The sequence below is a fragment of the Protopterus annectens genome, chromosome 4.part0 (genome assembly GCF_019279795.1).
Source record: "Protopterus annectens isolate FY-2018-M chromosome 4.part0, PAN1.0, whole genome shotgun sequence".
NCBI classification, from domain to species: Eukaryota; Metazoa; Chordata; order Ceratodontiformes; family Protopteridae; genus Protopterus; species Protopterus annectens.
Genome location: NC_056733.1, coordinates 231,222,829 through 231,241,396, shown reverse-complemented (window position 1 = coordinate 231,241,396; position 18,568 = coordinate 231,222,829). Strand labels below are relative to the sequence as shown.

Below are 18,568 nucleotides of genomic sequence, written 5' to 3'. Positions count from 1 at the left end.
TAAAATCAGAGTTACCCATCCTAGGGACCTAAACCTTGTCTGCAGCATAAACAGGGCATGTTGGAAAGGCAGGTGTATGTATCAGAGACTACCCTTCCTGTGGAACAGTTTTTCTCTAATGTAATTCATACGTAACTTGAATCAGTAGGTGGGGTATTGAGTGTTTACCCTTGGATCTGGTGCCTTTCTCTCTGAAAGACAGAGGCAGCCTGTAAATGTTTCACCACCCTTGCTCAAGCCTACATATACCCTTAAAATAACTGTAGGTTATCAAAACTTGCTAGATATATTTGGGAAGCATGGCTAGGCTTAAAAGGTCCCCTAGGAGCAATGATGTATAATCGGCTATGAATTTATAATTCATACCAAAAGGCATTGCCCTAACTCCTGAAGTTTACCCATGTTCAACTGATGGCTATGCCAGCCCCCTAACTGCACAGAGTTCAAACAGCCAACAAGTACTTACAGTACCCCCCCAAAGTTTACATGCATACGTGTACCTGTCACATGCGACTTCCAGATAACGCTAATTTCACCTAAAATGCGGCCATTTAGCACTTCTCTGGATCCCTAGTTATATCTGCATTGCTTACTGTACTTATTTCCTTGTTTCACTTGAAAGAAAGTTACTGTTTGTCGTTTTTGCATTTAAGTTACCTGTAACACATTGCATTTAAGTTACCTGGCACTTGCTCACTAAAGCAATTATATAAGTCATCTCTAAAAAAATTAAAAGCACTACACCCTCACAAACTCCCCTTGAGTACATTGTTCCCCATTGGCCCTTTTTTTCAATTATAAAGGAATTCCCAGTACTATTCTAGCATGTCCAAAGGTCAGTTGTCAATCTCCTCTCTGGTCCAGCTGGTGAATCTGGGAATCTTGAGGCAATGTTACAAATGCCTCATGTACACAGACTACCCTCTCCTCCTCCCAACTAATTCCAACACATGTGAGAGATGCAACCATATAGCCAAACTGGAGGCTAAGCTCTCTCAACTCAGTACTGGCGTAACCAGTCAGGAGGAGAAGGAAACCACACTCACTACAATTCCAGTCTCACATAGACCTACCACGACAACAAACCAAACACATAAACACACAAAAACATACTCGGAGGCTCTAAATAAAAATCTGCCTAAGCAGCAGAGACCTCCAAAGCAGACACCCAAGCAACCGCTACCCCAAAACAAAACACGTGCAACACATAGCTCACAAAGCCAGTGTGCCGAACAGTCACAGCCCTTAAGGCTAAACAACACACCTGATACACTTGTAATAGGTGACTCTATCGTCAGGCACACTGACGTCCCACTCACCAGGCTGAACAAGGAGAAGGTCACGGTGATCTGCCTGTCAGGCGCTAGGATCCGCCACATAACACAAGCACTCAGGTCACTCCAAGGCAAGTACAAATATGACTCAGTCATTGTCCATGCTGGTATGAATGACCTGAGATGTACCTCCCTGGACTACATGAAAAGAGACATAGAGGAGCTGTCTGAGCATGTAGCCCAGGCCGGTATGACCCTGACCTTGAGTAGCATCTTACCCTCACCAAGAATGATGCCACAATATGAAGACAAGATGATCAATTTCAACAACTGGCTTAAGTATTGGTGTCATTCAAAGGGGATCCAATGCCTGTCAGTCTGGGATGACATGCTCGACAAGCCACGATGCTTCGCTAGGGATGGCTTGCACCTGTCACCCCTGGGCTTTGGATATTGGCAAAGGCTCTTGCTACCCCCATAGTGCCTTTTTTAGGCAAGGCTCAAAAGACAAACCCACCTCCATAGGTATCACAAGGGATAAGAAACTAAGAGTAATGCTACTCAACGCCAGAAGTCTAAACCTCAAGATGCATGCACTCGAAACTCTCCTTAGCATGGAGAACATCGATATCTGTGCAGTAACAGAAACCTGGTTCAAGGCTCCCGAGAGCACCCCAGCACTACCAGGTTATACCTCATACCATGCTTTTCGGCCCCAAAACTTGGACCGAACCACAAAAGGAGGGGGAGTATCAATATTTGTCAAAGATACCCACACCTCCAGGTTGGTGGCACAGCACGAAGCATCAGAGACTATCCATGTGCAACTAACAGTGGGTAAAACTGCCTTCCAGTTTCCTCCCAAACACAGGAACCCCACTCTGCCTTCCTGAGAATACTGGAAAATATGAAGGTCTCTCCAAACACCATTATATTGGGCGACTTCAACTACCCAAACATAGACTGGGAGCATTACTCTAGCTCCAACACCCTAGCCCAAAGGTTCCTAAAATTTATAAACTCAAATGCTATGGAACAACTTGTTACCACTCCCACAAGCGGGGAAAACATACTGGATCTGATCATCACCAACTTGGAGACACTATGCTCCAGACCAGAAGTGTATCCCTCACTGGTAAGATCAGACCATAAACTAATCTCACTGGATATTCACATCCCGACCCCACCCCCTGCCCAGAAAACCACAGTGAAAAACTTCTCTAAAACAAATTTCACACGCCTCAAAACCGAGGCGAAATCCTTCAAAGCCCCGGGGCCTGTGGAAAATACGGCCCAGACCGCAGAATCCTTTATAAACGCATTCTATGAACACCTTCAGGAATGTATGGATCATGCAATCCCAAATAAAACCAAGACCCAATCCTCCAAAGGCAGATGTCCTGTGTGGTGGACCCCAGCCATATACAAACTATACAATAGAAGGAGGAAGCTTTGATAGAGCAAAATCCCAAAAAGGGAAGGCATCTCTGATCAGTATTAGCAAAAAACTACGGGCACTCATAAAATCGTCTAAGGCCAGCTTCGAGAGAAAAATTGCACAGGACACTAAGGATAATCACATGGCTTTCTTTAGTTATGTTAGGAACCTGGGTGGGAATTCCCAGATATGCTCAGAATTAGTCCAAAATGACAAAAAATACACTGAGCCCACAGACATTGCCAACATCCTAGCTGACCGGTTCAGTGCAAACTTATCCCCCCCCCTCCCCACCAAAAGGGCAAATATCTATCCCAACAGTGTGCTTGCCCCCCTGACATCTCAGATGCTCAGGTAAGAGCTGCCCTCTCCAAAGCAAAAAACACAGCATCAGTGGGACCAGATGGTGTCCCGGGCTGCGTCCTACATGAACTCCAAGAAGAGCTAAACCTAAACATAAAACTACTGTTCAATCTTAGACTTACTACAGGATATGTACCCAAAGAGTGGCGTACAGCAACAGTGGTCCCTCTCCACAAAGGTGGTGCCTCAACGGATCCTGGAAACTATCACCCCATATGCCTTGGTCTGCAAAGCTATGGAAAAGGATTATCATGGACCTCATAAATAAAGATATTGGGGACCTACAGACACTGGATCCTACCCAGTTTGGCTTTAAGGGCAGATCCTGCCTCTTAAACCTGGTCGATTTCTTTGAAACAGTCACCAAGGCCATTGACGAGGGGAAGGTGGTCCACACAGCCTACCTGGACCTCGCAAAAGCCTTCGATACAATACCCCACTCGGGCATTATAGATAAGCTTACCAGCTTAAATATAAATCCCTATGTCACTAGATGGGTTGCAAACTGGCTCAAGGACAGAACCCACATGGTTAGAATTGCTGGAGCCATGTCAGACTCCAAACCAGTTACAAGTGGCATCCCACTATGCTCAGTCCTGGGACCTCTCTTGTTCGGTATATATTTCTCGGCGGTACAGGCCAACACGGAAGGACTGTGGCTGACCAAGTTTGCAGATGACTGCAAACTGGGTGCCATAATCAACTCTCCAGCCGACACAAGCATCCTCCAAAAAGGCTTCACAGAAACAGACAACTGGTGCCAGAGCCATGGCCTCAAGCTAAATGCCAAAAAGTGTATAGTCATCCCCTTTGGCAAAAACAAAGTGCCCACAAATTACCACATAGGTGGTAATCCATTAAGTACAGAAGAAGTCATTAGGGACCTGGGGACCCAAGTTGATAGCAATCTCTCATTTGACAACCACGTGGCCAAAGTGGTTAGAAAAACATTTTATATAGCCCACCTAATCATGAAGGGATACACATCTAGGTCAGGGGAGGTCATCGTGCCTCTTTACTCATCCCTCATCAGGCCCATAATTGAGTACAATGCCCCTTTTGGGATGTACCTTACCAGACACCTGCAGCAACTGGAAAGACCCCAAAAGTACCTCACCAAGAGGATCAAAGGGCTCAAACAGATGCCATATGCTGCCCGGTTAAAGAAACTCCAGCTCTACTCAGTGGCATACCGCCTGCTCAGAGGCGATCTGTGCCTGACGTATAAAGCCATGGACATGCTGCACCTCAGAAAATCCAAATCCCATCGAGCTACGCGCTCGAGAGACTTGAACCTCAGCACTGAAATAAATAGAACATGCTGGAGGGACAGATTCATAACCCAGAGGCTCCCTTCACTCTGGAATAAAATCCCAGTCCAGGTTAGGCAGAGTTCCACATTGACTCTCTTCAAGAGGAATCTTGATTGGATGGGAGATCATAGGTTTACCCTGGCTATCACTTCTGTGTCACTGTTAGACAGAGGCACAGTATACTAACCTTAAAAAAAGGCATAGCAAAATTAATTTAAAATGGGGGGCGAAAGCCAAACACAATCTGGCTAGGCTTATAAATGCCCTAGGGCAGATAGCCTAGTATGAACCTATGAACCTATAATGTAAAGCCCAAAATTATTACAGTGCAGACCATTGTAATATAAAGCATAAACTTGCTGGAACAAGAGCATACCTCGGTCAGTTCTGTGTTCAGTTTGTATGTGGTTTTGATAGCATGCATTTCAGACTGCTTTATGCTGTCCTGTCTACCTTTTTCTGTTGGCCAAGGTGTAAAGCAGTCACTTGTTCTCCCACTTGCCCCCTCTACTCAGAGAATGTCAATTTTTCCTCTAGATAATCCAAAAACTGAATAACTACAGACTGGTAATTCGTCAGCTGGCTTGCATCTGTGGTCACAGTGAACGTGATTGATTAGATAGTCTTGGCCATGTTTAATGAAGACCACTATTTTTAGAAGTAAATACTACAGGCAGTTTGTTTGGGGACTTATCACCCACAGGCAGTTCAAATAAAACCTAGCAAGCATGTTTTGAGTAGCCCTCTTAAATCCTGTAGTTAGATTGCTTGCTAGTTTAATTTTCTGATGGAGGTTTTCTGACACTGCATCCACTTTCAGAACTTGTTTGCAGTTTATTTAGTACTTCCATGCATATTCATAGTAGAAGTTTTGGTCTTCTCCAGTATACTTGTCACATTGGGGGCTTCCTCTTTCATCAGGTTTGCATTGACTTCTTGTAGTGTGTTTCACTTGGAAGTGTAATTTTCTTGGTACATTGAACAGGTAAGGTCTAGAGAAGCTAGACTCTGGTGCATTTTTCCTGGTCCAGGGCACTATGCCCAGGCTAAAAGGGATGGATGTGCACACATGACTTGTAAGTATGCAACTTTTTAGTAACTGAAATTGCACAAGAAAGATGTAGGCCCATTGTTTAGGACTCCCTCAGTGATATCCTATCTTTGGTGCATGTGTAAGTAACCTGTCATTGGTCAGTACCTCCAGCTGACTCTGGACAGCCTTGCATATGTTTAACTGCTGAATTTTTTTTTTTTTTTTTTTTTTTTTTTTTTTAGGTCTATTGGTGGAGAAGTTACCACTGATGGTGATTTCCTTATTTTTGAAGGGAATCGTTACAGCAGAAAAGGATTCCTGTTCAAGAGCTTTGCTATGTCTGCTGTTGTAAGTAAATGTCTCTGTTTTAGCAGTAGTGAATGTAACAGTGAAGGGTAGCTTTTTTAAGCTACATGGGTTGTGGTTGCCTTTTTCAAGTTTAAGTTCGCAGAAAATGCTTTCTATTGTGCTATTTGAATGTCTTTTCACTAAAAATGCATTATGGACTATATTGCCAAATCTTTTTGAAAAACTATTTTGTTATTACTGTTGAATATTTTGCTCAGATTAAATATTTTCCTTTCACAAATGAGAAGTCTGTTCTTTTAGCAGAATAATTGTGAAGTTATTCTTATTTCATATGAAAGCTAAAATCTAGGACTGAACTTGCTGAGTAAGGCAATATTGAGCACAATATTGCTAAGCCAAATCATAAAATACTAGACAAACACATTTTTTTATTTGCATCTAATCAAGATAGTTTGATTTTCATCAGAGTAGGTTATTTTAAACTTTAAGTTGTAGCACTTTGGTTTGCTTACTTTCTGTTTCATATTTTTCCAAGTTATAGCTATCTTCTTGCAAGAAACAAAGGTAAATTTTGTGTAGGGCAAGGTTAGGGTACTGCCATATTTGGCATGAAGGTGCCTTGTGTCGCGCTGTTAACTTTCTTAATTTCTTCTTACAATTTCTGAGTGCCATTAGTCCCTCAGTCATGCCAGACATGTAAATGCATAGAGACTGCTGTTATGTTTATTTCTAATAAAATGTAAAGTTCTTCATTGCTGCCAAAGGCATCACTAAGATATTTAAAAAATGAAGAAACCAGTGCTGCAGATAATACTGTGAGTCCTCCAAAAAAAGTAAAACTGGAAAAAAGCAGAGGCAGGATAAACTGACATATGGCTGAAGAATCCAAGCAAATCATTTATTGAAGAAGGCAAGTGCTTTCGCACTCGAACTGACCGCTTCATCAGACCATTAATAAAAACAGCATATTGTGGTATTTAAAACAGTGACAGCATATCACAGACAAGCTGAATAGCAAACTCAGCCAGTCACAATCAAATTCAGACATAAAAATCACCACTCCCCAGAGGATTTGTCACTACCTGTCAACTTCCCTTAATATGTTGCTGCATCCAATCCAAAGATGTTATCAGTATTCATTGAAATGCAGAGTGTTCGTCCAATCCAGTGTAGTGCAAGATTGGTCTTCACATTGGGCAATAATATAGCCTATCCAGTGATGATTGTGAAAAAAGCATTCTCTGTTTATAAGACACTGAAACCAACAAATTAAAACAAATATAATTCAAAATAGTTAGAGATATAATGTCTCAGACACTTTACAGCCACTGTGAAGTATTGTCACAGTGATAAATGATGTCTTCAACACATCTGAGGCTTTAAACATACTTAATTACAATGTATTAATGAAGAAAATACAAATGTGTATGAATTTTGCATCTTTATTACATTTACCTCCGTTTTATTAAGAAATATTTAAGTCAAAAAGATCAAGACCAAAGCAGCCTATCAAAAGTGATGAACAGGTAATAGCAACCAATAAAAACAATGGCTCACTATTCACATATGTGGTTCTTGTTTTCTGATTAGAGGAATTCAGAATTGGCAATAGTCTGTTCAATGACCATATCACATAACAAAACTGGATCAATGCAGCCTGTCAAAGGGATAAACATGTAAAAAACAATCAAAACCCTGACTCCCTATTCGCTAAACCACATTCTGTTGTCTAATCAGAGATATTCACAGTTGGCAATATTCCATTCAACAGCCGTGTCAGCCAACTAAATGACAGAAGATATCATCCCTGTACATCTTGATAAAACTAATCAGAAACACAGAACATTTGTTCAAACATTCACAACCGTGATCGCAAACAGAAACTTACTTGGATATTAAGATAAATCACAAACCAAACTGTGCGAAGATGATCACAAAAGTAAGTAATTCACTAACATTCTGGGGATGATCATATCTTAATATCTTCACTTAATATGTCCCCATACCACGATGTTTATATTCATTTAATATTAGGCAACAGCTATGACCAGTTTAAAACATTAAACAAAAGTTTGAAGATATTAGGCACAGCACTATAGGAATAGAATACAGCCTGTTCGACTAATGTTTTCATCACATCATCATTCATTGAATAAGCTGGTTTTTATTACTATAATTTGTTTGCGATCACTGTTGTAAATGTTTGAACACGTGTGTTTTAGATTAGTTTTAGTAAGATGGACTGTTAACAGTTCTGAATGCCTCTGATCGGAAAACAGGATCCGCCTCAGTGAGTAGTGAGCCAGTGTTTTTATTGGTGGCTTTTACTTGTTCATCACTTTTGATAGGCTGCATTGGTCCTGATCTTTTCGACTTTATTACATTTACCTCTGTGGTAAGAAATATTTAAGATGTAAAATTCATACGCATTTGTATTTTAATCATTAATACATTGTAATTGAATGTGTTTAATGCCTCAGCTGTGTTGAAGATAACATTTACCACTATGTGCCAATACTTCAAGGTGGTTGCAAAGTGTTCTTGATATGATAGCTCTTAACTATTTCAAATTATATTTATTGTTTTTATTTTTTGTTTCATTGTGTCATAAATGCTTTTTTCGCAAACATCATTGGATAAGGCTGTATTACTGCTTAATGTGAACTATAATCCTGGATTGCATTGGATTAGACGAGCACTTTGCACTTCAATGAATACTAATAACAACTTTGGATTGGATGTAAAAACATATTTAGGGAAGTTGGTAGGTTGTGACAAATCCTTTGGGGATTGGGTGATTTTTATGTCTGAAATTTATTGTGATTGGTTGATTTTGCTCTTCAGCTTCTCTGTGATAGTTTGTCATTGTTTTAAATATCGCAATATGCTGGTTTTATTAATGGTCTGATGAAACAGTCAGTTCGACTGTGAAAGCACTTACCTTCTTCAATAAACCATTTGTTTGGACTCTTCAGCCGTGTGTCGGTTTATCCTACCTCTGCTTTTTTCCATCATTAAGATACTGATGATTCACTGATGATTTCACAGAAAGTCTGCTTTTTCGCCAGCCATCAGCTGATTTGCTAAAAACATTACAAGGAAAGCACTAAAATTGCTGAATTTTACTAGGAAGCGTCCTTTCTGGCAGTCTGCTCTTTACAGAGCTGACTATTTTGCCTCTCAGAGGCAGACACATAGGAATCCAATTCTTGTCTAGCAGTCCCAGCCCCATCCCCAAATACAGCAAAAGTAGGTCAAACTTCCAGTACTCATGTTAGCAGTATGATTTACGTTGAAATTGCAAAGGCTTTATTGATGCCCTTTCTTCTATTTTTTTAACCTTAACACTGATGAAGAATACTTTGTACCTCATTTTTCAATTTGACTAAGTTCTGTTTCTATTAAAGGCTAATAAATGAATGTCATATGTTAGTATGTGAAGTCCATACCTCTCAAATTCTTAGCACATGAAATCTGGACAAAGCCTAAAATAATGGGGTGGGGGTGACAATGTCCCAAAAATAGGGCAGACATTAAATATTGCTCTTATAAGCTTAGAAAGTTGTTAGAATAACAGGATTTGTGAAAATCTGGACAATTGAGATGTACGGTAAAGTCTCTAAATAAAGGAAGTACTTCCTTACACAAAAACCTGTTTCATATATCTTGCATTAAGGCATGGTTGCTTTTTGAGAAAAGGATCTGAATAATTTCTGCTTATTGATTACATACCATAGCTGAGCTAGCCTTAATTTTGAGATAGAAACATACTCCCCTATGGAAAGTCCCCAGAAGTAGAATAGTATTCCTGAGGAAGTTTGGAAGCTAGGTGGAAAAAAACTGATAAAAGATCTGGAAGGTTTTGTTTCATAGTGTCTTATGAGGAGGAGATGTACCACCATCCTGGAACAAAGCAGTGGTAGCTGTAATACCTGAACAGGGTAAAGATCCATCACATCCAGCTTCATACAGGCCCATTTCAGTACTAAACCATGATTATAAAGTGTTTGTAATGGCTAAACGCATAGCAAAAATGATGCCAAAATTGATATATATGGATCACTGCGGTTTTCTGGAGTGGAGGAGAGCATTTGACAACATTAACAGAACAGTAATGATCTAGAGGGAAGCAGAATGTAAGAAAATGCCTTTGTTGTCTGTGGGTCTTGATGCAGAGAAAGCATTTGACAGAGTAAGCTGGGACTTTATGAGCAGAGCAGTGGAAGCATTTGCATTTCCTGAAAAAAATTATAAGGTTGATTAGGAAATATATGAGGGATCAGAGGTGAAAATTAAAGTGGGTAGGGTCCTCTCTAATAATTTGAGTGAGTAGAGGAAGCAGGCAAGGGTGTCCTGTTTCCCCTTTATAATTTGCATTATATTTAGTATCATTGGCAAAGAAAATAAGGGACTCAGAAATTCAAGGATATAATTGGTAGTCAAGAAAAGCTGGCCTTATTTGCAGATGGCATTATTTTTTACCTGCATAAACCAGAAAAAGACATTGCAGTGTAGTGGAACATTTTGAGACAACTTCACATCTTTTTGGGATACAAAATTAATAAAGCTAAAACAAAAGCAATAGCAGTAAATTATGTACCCACACATGAACTGGTTCAGGAATACCCATATTTATGGGGACATGATAAAATGAAATATTTAGGAGTATAGATTAAAAAGTGATTCTAGTGTGGCAGCTAAGGTTATGTGAGAAGAGACTAAAAGATAATACAAAAACTGAGAAAATTGAAACTTTTGTTATATGGATAGCAATATAAAAGTAGTTAAAATGCTTTTAGTCCTTTTCATCTTATACACACACAGGTCAGGCATATTTTTATCATCCAGAGGAGAAGTTGTAGGTAGCAATTAATAAAGAGGTGAAGGACTTTATCTGGGAGGGGAAAATGGCAAGAGTCAAGTGGGATAAGCTGATTCTCCCAGCAGAACAGGGCGGATTGGGGTTACCCAATTTGAAGGGGGATTTCAGAGCTACACAGTTAAAACTCCTATACATAGCATAAGCAGAAAACTATAATTTAAAGTGGAAAGGGATGATGAAGCAGGAGGGAAGCTCAAGAAACAAGGCGAGACTGGGATTTTGGATGCAGGCCTTTTAAGGAGAATAACAGTAATCATGCAGAATATTATATCCATAAAGTAGCAGAAAGTATTGTAAGAACTAAACCAGCACAGGAATAGAGAAAGGAGATTCTGCTGATAGGGATGACTGCAATTAGGGATACAGACAATAGGCACAAGGGGTCTGGAATTTATTAGAGAAAACTGGTAAAGGAACCAAGGTACTGGGAACAAATAATTAGAGAGGGAAAGATGATAGAATGGAAGACGCCAATAATTTATTTGGACTGCAGGTTAGAGATTGCCTTCCCTATCAGGGATTGATATCAGTGCATAGGCAAAGAGAAAGAAATAGGTAGGTCCTAAACAAAAGATCAGCACTCATAGAGTTTTTAATAGAATCTATAACAGAAGCTGCCATTAAAAAAGGAATAATTAGTGCAGCGTATAAAATATTGCATGATAACTGTAAGAATCAAGCAGAGGAGGTTAGAAATGATTAGGAAGAGTGAGTGGATAAGCAATTCACAAAGAAACAATGGGAGGATATATGTATGTCTCCCAAATATGCAACAAAGTCTAGTGGATTTAGGATTTTTGGAAATGTTCACATAGATATTTTTATACCCCAAGTACACTCCAGAGAAATATTCCTCAGGCAGACAGTAAGTGGAGGTGTGAAGTGGAAAAAAAGATGTAATTGGAAACAGATTTTCTGGGAGTGCGGGAATTTGGCAGACTTTAAGAATTCCCTGCAGATTGCACTGTTGGAGATGCTGGATGGGTAGATTAGTCTGATGAGGGAGATGATTTTTCTAAGCTATGATACATAATCGGAATTGCCTAGACATAGTAAGGCCTTGATGTGTCTAATAATGGTGGCTGCCAAAAAAAGCAATTACTAGAAAATGGAAATCAAAATCTCATCCAACTATACTGGAAGTTGTGAATGTAGTAACAGAGATAAAACTAAAACTGAGATCTTCAGAAAAGGGTTTGAGCAACCTGCAAAAATAGTAATTGTGGGAACAACACATAAGAGAGGAGTGAGGTCTAAAAGGCAGCAGGAATTGAGCTATGTAATGTTTGAGGGAGAAAGATTGGGTAGATTATAAGTGATGTATAAAGTTTGCAAATGGGAGTGTGTCAGTATGGTTTGTGATGTAAAATGCTTGCAACTAGGATTGTCTGTGTGGTTTTTCATTTATATAATGGTATGATTGCCTATGTAGTAAGTGATGGTTTAATAAAGATGTTTCTTTTTTAAAAAAAGGCAGGAATTGAATAATTGATGTCATATTGCTTACATTATATGATATATAGCAACATATGCAAAGTATAATGTTTGATGTCCTTCTATTCAGTGTTGCAGTATTCTTTACATATGGGTTGTATTCTGCTATCCAACCGACGTCCGGCTTGTATACAAAAGCTTCAAGCTACTGCCTGTACATGGAACATCCCACTTAGGCTCAGGGAACATCAGCCATAAAAGGGACATCAGCAAGTACAGTCCTCAGAACTTTTTCGCCACCATTTGGAAAGGCTGACTTGTACATTTAGTCTGCCGTTGGAATCTGCGTTTTGATGTTCTTCGTATTTCACTGTTGCAGTCATTACATTTGGGTTATCTGCTTGCAGGTAGGCCTCAGTCGGCCTGATTAACAAAGTCTTGGGTCCTGCGTTGGTTGCTGTCCCTTCTTCTATGACGTTAGGTCGTCAGGGGTATAAAACATACAGCCAACGCCATTACATCAGTCTTTTTTGCCATGTGGTGCCCAAAGCAGTTCGCAAGTGCCGGTCGGCCAACTCCTGAAATTTTCATTTTCGAGTTTCAGAACCGAAGTCTTCAACTAAAGCTAAGTACCCCGTTGGGGAAACCTTTTTTTGCTCCTTACCGATGTCAGTAAAAGTTAATAATTGCATTACTTGTGGAAAGCAAATACCTCATAAAGATTTTCATTCGTAATGTATTCCTTGCCTACTCCCTGACCATGATGTACCTTGCTGTCGGTTTTGTGCTTTATTTAATCAGCGCACTATCCGTCGTCGGTATATTTTCTCCTCTAAATTTTTCGATTCTCGGTTTAATTATCCAGAAATAGCATCTGTTAGCCATCCATCTACTGGGATTCCGAAAAAATGCAAAGATAAAGAGAGAGACAGGCCGCCGAGGTCCAAAACTGACGACAACGCTTCTCCTAAGCCAGTCACCAGTTCGCTGGTACTCAGTGAGGTGCTTTCGCAGCCCCTGATACCTGCTACTTCTGATTTGCAGGCCTCTACTGAGACCCATTTGGAGTCCGGTATGCCGCGAGATGCTTCAATTATGGAACCCACGGATGTGTCTACCTTGGATGGTCCAGAGCCGCTGTGCAGGCACCAGCTTTTGAGGGTGTATTCAGGCCTACGGACTTGCATATTAAACCGACGCCTCCTTCTTTACTTAGGCCTAAATCTGGATCCATGCCTAAAAAACTGACGCTCAGGCCACAATCTCAGGCCTAAATGCCTAAAAAACAAATTATAACAATGGCTGAAGATCTAATAACTCTAATCAGCGGTAGCCAACCTCCCCCCTTCTAAGAAGCCTAGGGCTGAAGTTCATTATGAGTCTTCTGATCAGGATTCTGTCTTTTCTGATTCTTCTGATCTGGATTTGCCCTTATCTACTTATGAAGATTATGATGCAGAGGACTCCATTCCCTCTGCTTCCCCTCCTGAGGATTTCTCTTTGAGGAAACTTTACATACTCTTAAGGGAGCATTTCCACTGGGAAAGCCAGGATTTTTCTGATTCAAAAAAGTGTCTTGGGGGTTTCCTTCTTCTACCTCAGCATAGGCCTTTAGCTATTCCTCCTTACTAGACATTGTTGATGATGCTTTTTCGGAATCTAGTTTGGCCCGATTTCCTGCCTCCTGCTCCCAGAAAATCTGACAGATACTACAGGGTCTCTGAGTCCCACAAGTTCCTTTTTAAAAATCCTATTGCAGATCCAGAGACTATTTCACAGGGTCCCAAAGGCATTAAGGCTTCTACTACTAAAAATCCTACCCCTTCTGATAAACTCCAGGGCGCTGGATAGATGGGGTAAAGAAGGTTTACACTTCTGCAACCTTGGCCATTAGAGCTTTAAACTGCCAGTTTCATATGTTAAAGTATCAGCAACATGTTATTGGACTGCTTAAACAGAAAATTATGTTGATTCCTGACTGTGTGGAAAATAAAGAATTACATGATTTAATGCATTCTGCTGAACAAGTTGGAAAACGTACTTTGCAATGTGGTTTTGATTCATTAGCGGCCTCTTGCAAGGCTGCTGTTACTGGGTCTGTGCTCAGAAGGCATGCTTGGCTTAAGGAGCAATCTTTGCCTGATCATGTTAAAGCTAAATTGTTGGATGCTCCTTTAAATCAGGACCACCTGTTTAGCAGCAAGGCTAAGGAAGTTCTTAAAAAGATGGAAGATAAAGCTAAATCTATGCAAACTGATAGATTTCTTTACAAATTCAGCCTCCTAGATTTAGTAGGCACTGGCCCCCTAAGAATTGGTCCTTTCCAGTCCCTTCCAGGTCTTCTCAAGCCAAACCCAGACACAGCAAAAAAAAACAGGTTTCAGTCCCAGGGGACACACAGAACTACGCAGTGGGGGGTCTCCACTTCCAAATCTGGAAATAATAAGACTCCCCCCTATGGTAAACTGTCTCAATGACTTCCTTTTAAAAATTTCCAAGCACTTATCAACTGATTGCCCCTCTGAGGGGAAAGATTGCTCTTCATGCAAAGAATTGGGAACTCATTACCCAGGAGAAATGGGTTTTAAATAGTGTCCCAGGAATACAGATTTCACTTCCACATGTCAACACCAAGCGGGTGGCCGGACCTACCCCCAAATCAGTGGGCAGAGGCCCAAAAACAAGTACTTTCTCTCTTAAGCATGGGGGCTATTCAACTTGTACCAGAACAGGAAAAGGGACAAGGTTTCTACTCGAGACTTTTCCTGATACCCAGAAAAGACAATTCATGGCATCCTATCCTGGACCTGTCTACTCTAAACACCTTTTTGGAGATTCCAAAATTCAAGATGCTGACTCTTCAATTACTTCCTATGCTAGGCAAAGATGCGTGGTTGGCAACACTAGATTTAAAAGAAGCATACCTGTACATCCCAATCAGGGAATCTTGCAGAAGATACCTATGCTTCAAAGCAGGCTACACGGACTGTCAGTTCTCTGCACTGCCCTTTGGCTTATCTACTGCACCCAGGGTATTCAAAAAGTGCCTAGCTCCAGTTATTGCATTTTGCAGGCAAAGAAATATTCAAATATACCCATACCTGGACGATTGTCTAATTCAGGCAGAAAGCCAGGACGTACTATTGAATCATCTGGCCTTTGTACAAAGGGTTTTAACTTGCCTGGGGTACACCATAAACAAAAAGAAATCACACCTGGTACCCTGTCAACAAATTGTATTCCTGGGAGCAAGCTTGAATACAACTTCCCAGATGGCTTACCTCACGCCAGAGAAACAAATTCATTTGACAACCTACTTCAAACAAGTGGCCACAAAAACCCTGCTATATCTGCAAGACAAATACTGCAAGCCTTGGGGTTTATGGCCTCCTGCATTCTTCTAATTCCATATGCAAGACTGCATATGAGGAAACTATAGTGGTATCTAAAAAGCCTACGGTCTCAACATTATCAAAACCTGGAAACAATGATTCCTATCATACCTTGCCTACGCCTAGATTTCCTTTGGGCAGAGGCCTGCCACCAAAACAAGGGACTACCTTTCACACCACCCCCTGCCGCCCAAACTCTAACAGATGCATCAAACTATGCATGGGAGGCTCACATGGCAGGAAAGTGCATTCAGGGCAAATGGAATCCAAGTCAAATGCACCTGCATATCAATCAAAAAGAAATGTTAGCTCTACAGCATGCTCTGACAGCCTTCAGGGACCACATTTTTCCAGGACAACTAATGGTAAAGACGGACAACACCACTGTTATGTGGTACATAAACCAGCAAGGGGGTACACATTCTTACCCCCTCTGCAGACTAGCCATGGCATTGGGGAACACAGCCTTGAGCTACCAAGTGCACCTATAAGCTCAATTCCTGCCAGGAAAATTAAATACACTGGCAGACGGACTAAGCAGAAACCTCATGGACCCACACAAGTGGAAACTGGAACCAAGGGTTTCCAACATGTTGACATGCAAATGGGGGAGCCCAGATATAGACCTGTTTGCCTCTCCCCAGAACTACCAACTGGACAAATTTTGCACAAGGACTCCCCACAAACAAGCCTGCAAAGTGGATACTCTGTCCTTCAGCTGGAAAAACCTATCAGTCTATGCCTTCTCCCCTCTGCCTCTGCTCTCCAAAGTACTACTAAAAATCAAACAGAACAAACCAAGGATGATTTTGATTGCTCCAGACTGGCCGCGCCAGCACTGGTACCCCCTCCTGCATAGTGTGTCACGGTTATCTCCATGGCACCTGCCTCAGACTCCTTCCCTGCTGTCTCAGCAGGAGAACCAGAATGTCCTTCATGGATGCATCTGCAGTCATAACAACTGGGTTGTCCTGTCGTCAGGCAGCCCTTCGGTCGGCCGGATTCCAAAGTCCGGGTCCGGCTTCGGCTGATGTCGCACTTCACCCGACGTCATCTCTGCTGGTCTTCGGGTATAAAGGCATCAGCCGACGCCATTTTCTTCAGTCTTTCTTGCCGCGTGGCGCCCGAAGCAGAAGCTGTTCGCAAGTGCCGGTCGGTCAGATCCAGAGATTACTACTACCGAATACTCCTGCAAGACTTCTAAAAGCTAAGTACCCCGTTGGGGACTCTTTCTTGCCTCAACCGATGTCAGAAAAAGTCAATAACTGTTTAACTTGTGGGAAACAAATACCTCATAAAGATTTCCACTCTTACTGTTTGCCTTGTTTAGGCCCAGACCACGACGTAGCAGCCTGTTCGGCCTGTGCTTCTTTCAACCGACGAACGCTTAGACGTCGGTCGGAGTTTGCTGAACAGTTTTTCGGCTCTGAATTTGCGTACATTATGCCATTGGATCCTCCGACTACCCAAATTATTAAAAAACGCAAAGAAAAAGACCGACACTCGCGGTCCGCAGTTTCGGCCGAAACCATGGTTAAGCAAACCGCGAGTGTCTCGGTTTCGGCCGAAACCGAGAAAACTGATCAGAGTACAGCCGAATCAATGACTACTACTGAGGTTCCGGTTACCTTACTTGAATCGGCCTCAGAAATTTTACCTACTACAGTGGTTACTAGTGACTTATCAGACACCATCCCTTTGGATGTCTCTACCCCAGCACGTGGTGCAGCTAGGCCTCCTGCAGCCATGTCTATTAAGGCCTTCGCCAGGGCTAAAGCAGCCAAATCTACTAAGTCAGTGCCTGTTAAACCCCCCCTCAACCAGGCCCACTTCTAGTTCACAAATGCTTACTCTGGCAGAAGATTTAATATCCTTAATTAGGGATCTCAATCTCACCCAGACAGGGCCTCTCAGCCCCAGAAAAGAGACCTAGAGCAGAGCCCCTCGAGCCTGTGTCCTCTGATGATTCTGCGGAAGACTCAGATATTACAGACCAGCCAGAGGCTCCCTTCTCCAATTTTGAGGACTCAGATGCTGAAGAATCCATTCCAGCTGCTTCCCCACCAGAAGAATTCTCCTTTGGGGAAACCTTACATGCCATGAGAGAACATTTCCAATGGCAGGAACAGGATTTTTCAGACTCCAGAAAAAGACTTAGAACTTTTCTGCACCTACCACAACACAGGCCCTTAGCTATACCTCCTGTCCTCTCTGTTGTGGACGATGCATTTAATGATGTTTGCACTGCACCAGATTCTTTACCTCCAGCACCTGCCAAACCAGATAGATTTTACAGGGTGCCAGACACTCATCATCACCTATACAAGGCCCCTCTTGCAGAGCCCGAAACTATATCCCAGGGCCCTAAGGCAGTAGCCTCAACCACACGAAAAAACGCTATTCCTTCTGAAAGGGAAGCCAGGTCTTTAGACAGATGGGCCAAAAGGTTTACACCTCTGCTACACTCCCCGCTAGAGCTTTAAACTGTCAGTTTCACATGATACAATACCAAGAGTTTATGCTTGATCAGTTAACTAAAAAGCTATCCTCTGATGACGCTATAGATAAGAAAAATCTATTAGAAATGGTAAATAACATACAACAGGTTAGTAACCATTCCTTAAAATGTGGCTATGATGCACTGGAGGCTTCATTTAGATCAGCCATGACTGGCACAGTGATAAGAAGACATGCATGGCTGAAGGAGCAAGTTTTACCGGATCATGTTAAAGCTAAGTTATTAGATGCTCCTATGGATAAGACCAGTTTGTTTGATACACCTGCCCAGCAGGTAATGAAGAAAATGGAAGAAAAGGCAAAATCTGTACAAACGGTTAAAGATTTCTTGCAGGTTCAGCCCCCAAGGTTTAGCAGGAACTGGCCTGCCAAAAATTGGTCCTTTCCTGACTCCACAAGATCCCAAATGGGCAGGAATAGACGTTCCAGAGGCAGAAATCAAACCAGAGGGGGTGCCTACAGAGGACGACAGTGGCAAGGTAATAACAGAACCACAGGCACAGCCACTACCACTACAACAGGGCAATCACAGTGACTTGATTCTAACTCCGCCTACCAGGGAACAAATAGCAGCACCCTTAGGCGGAAAATTAACCTTATTTTCAAAGAACTG

General features: G+C 41.7%; 1 protein-coding gene across 1 annotated transcript in view; it reads left to right on the top strand.

Annotated features, from left to right (window-relative positions):
* SUPT5H (SPT5 homolog, DSIF elongation factor subunit) overlaps positions 1-18,568 on the top strand; it is a 1,344,557-nt gene that overhangs the window by 523,245 nt on the left and 802,744 nt on the right. The window contains exon 9 of the mRNA XM_044069729.1: positions 5,664-5,769. Coding sequence (XP_043925664.1) covers positions 5,664-5,769 — 106 coding nt within the window. The remainder of the gene's footprint in view (positions 1-5,663; positions 5,770-18,568) is intronic.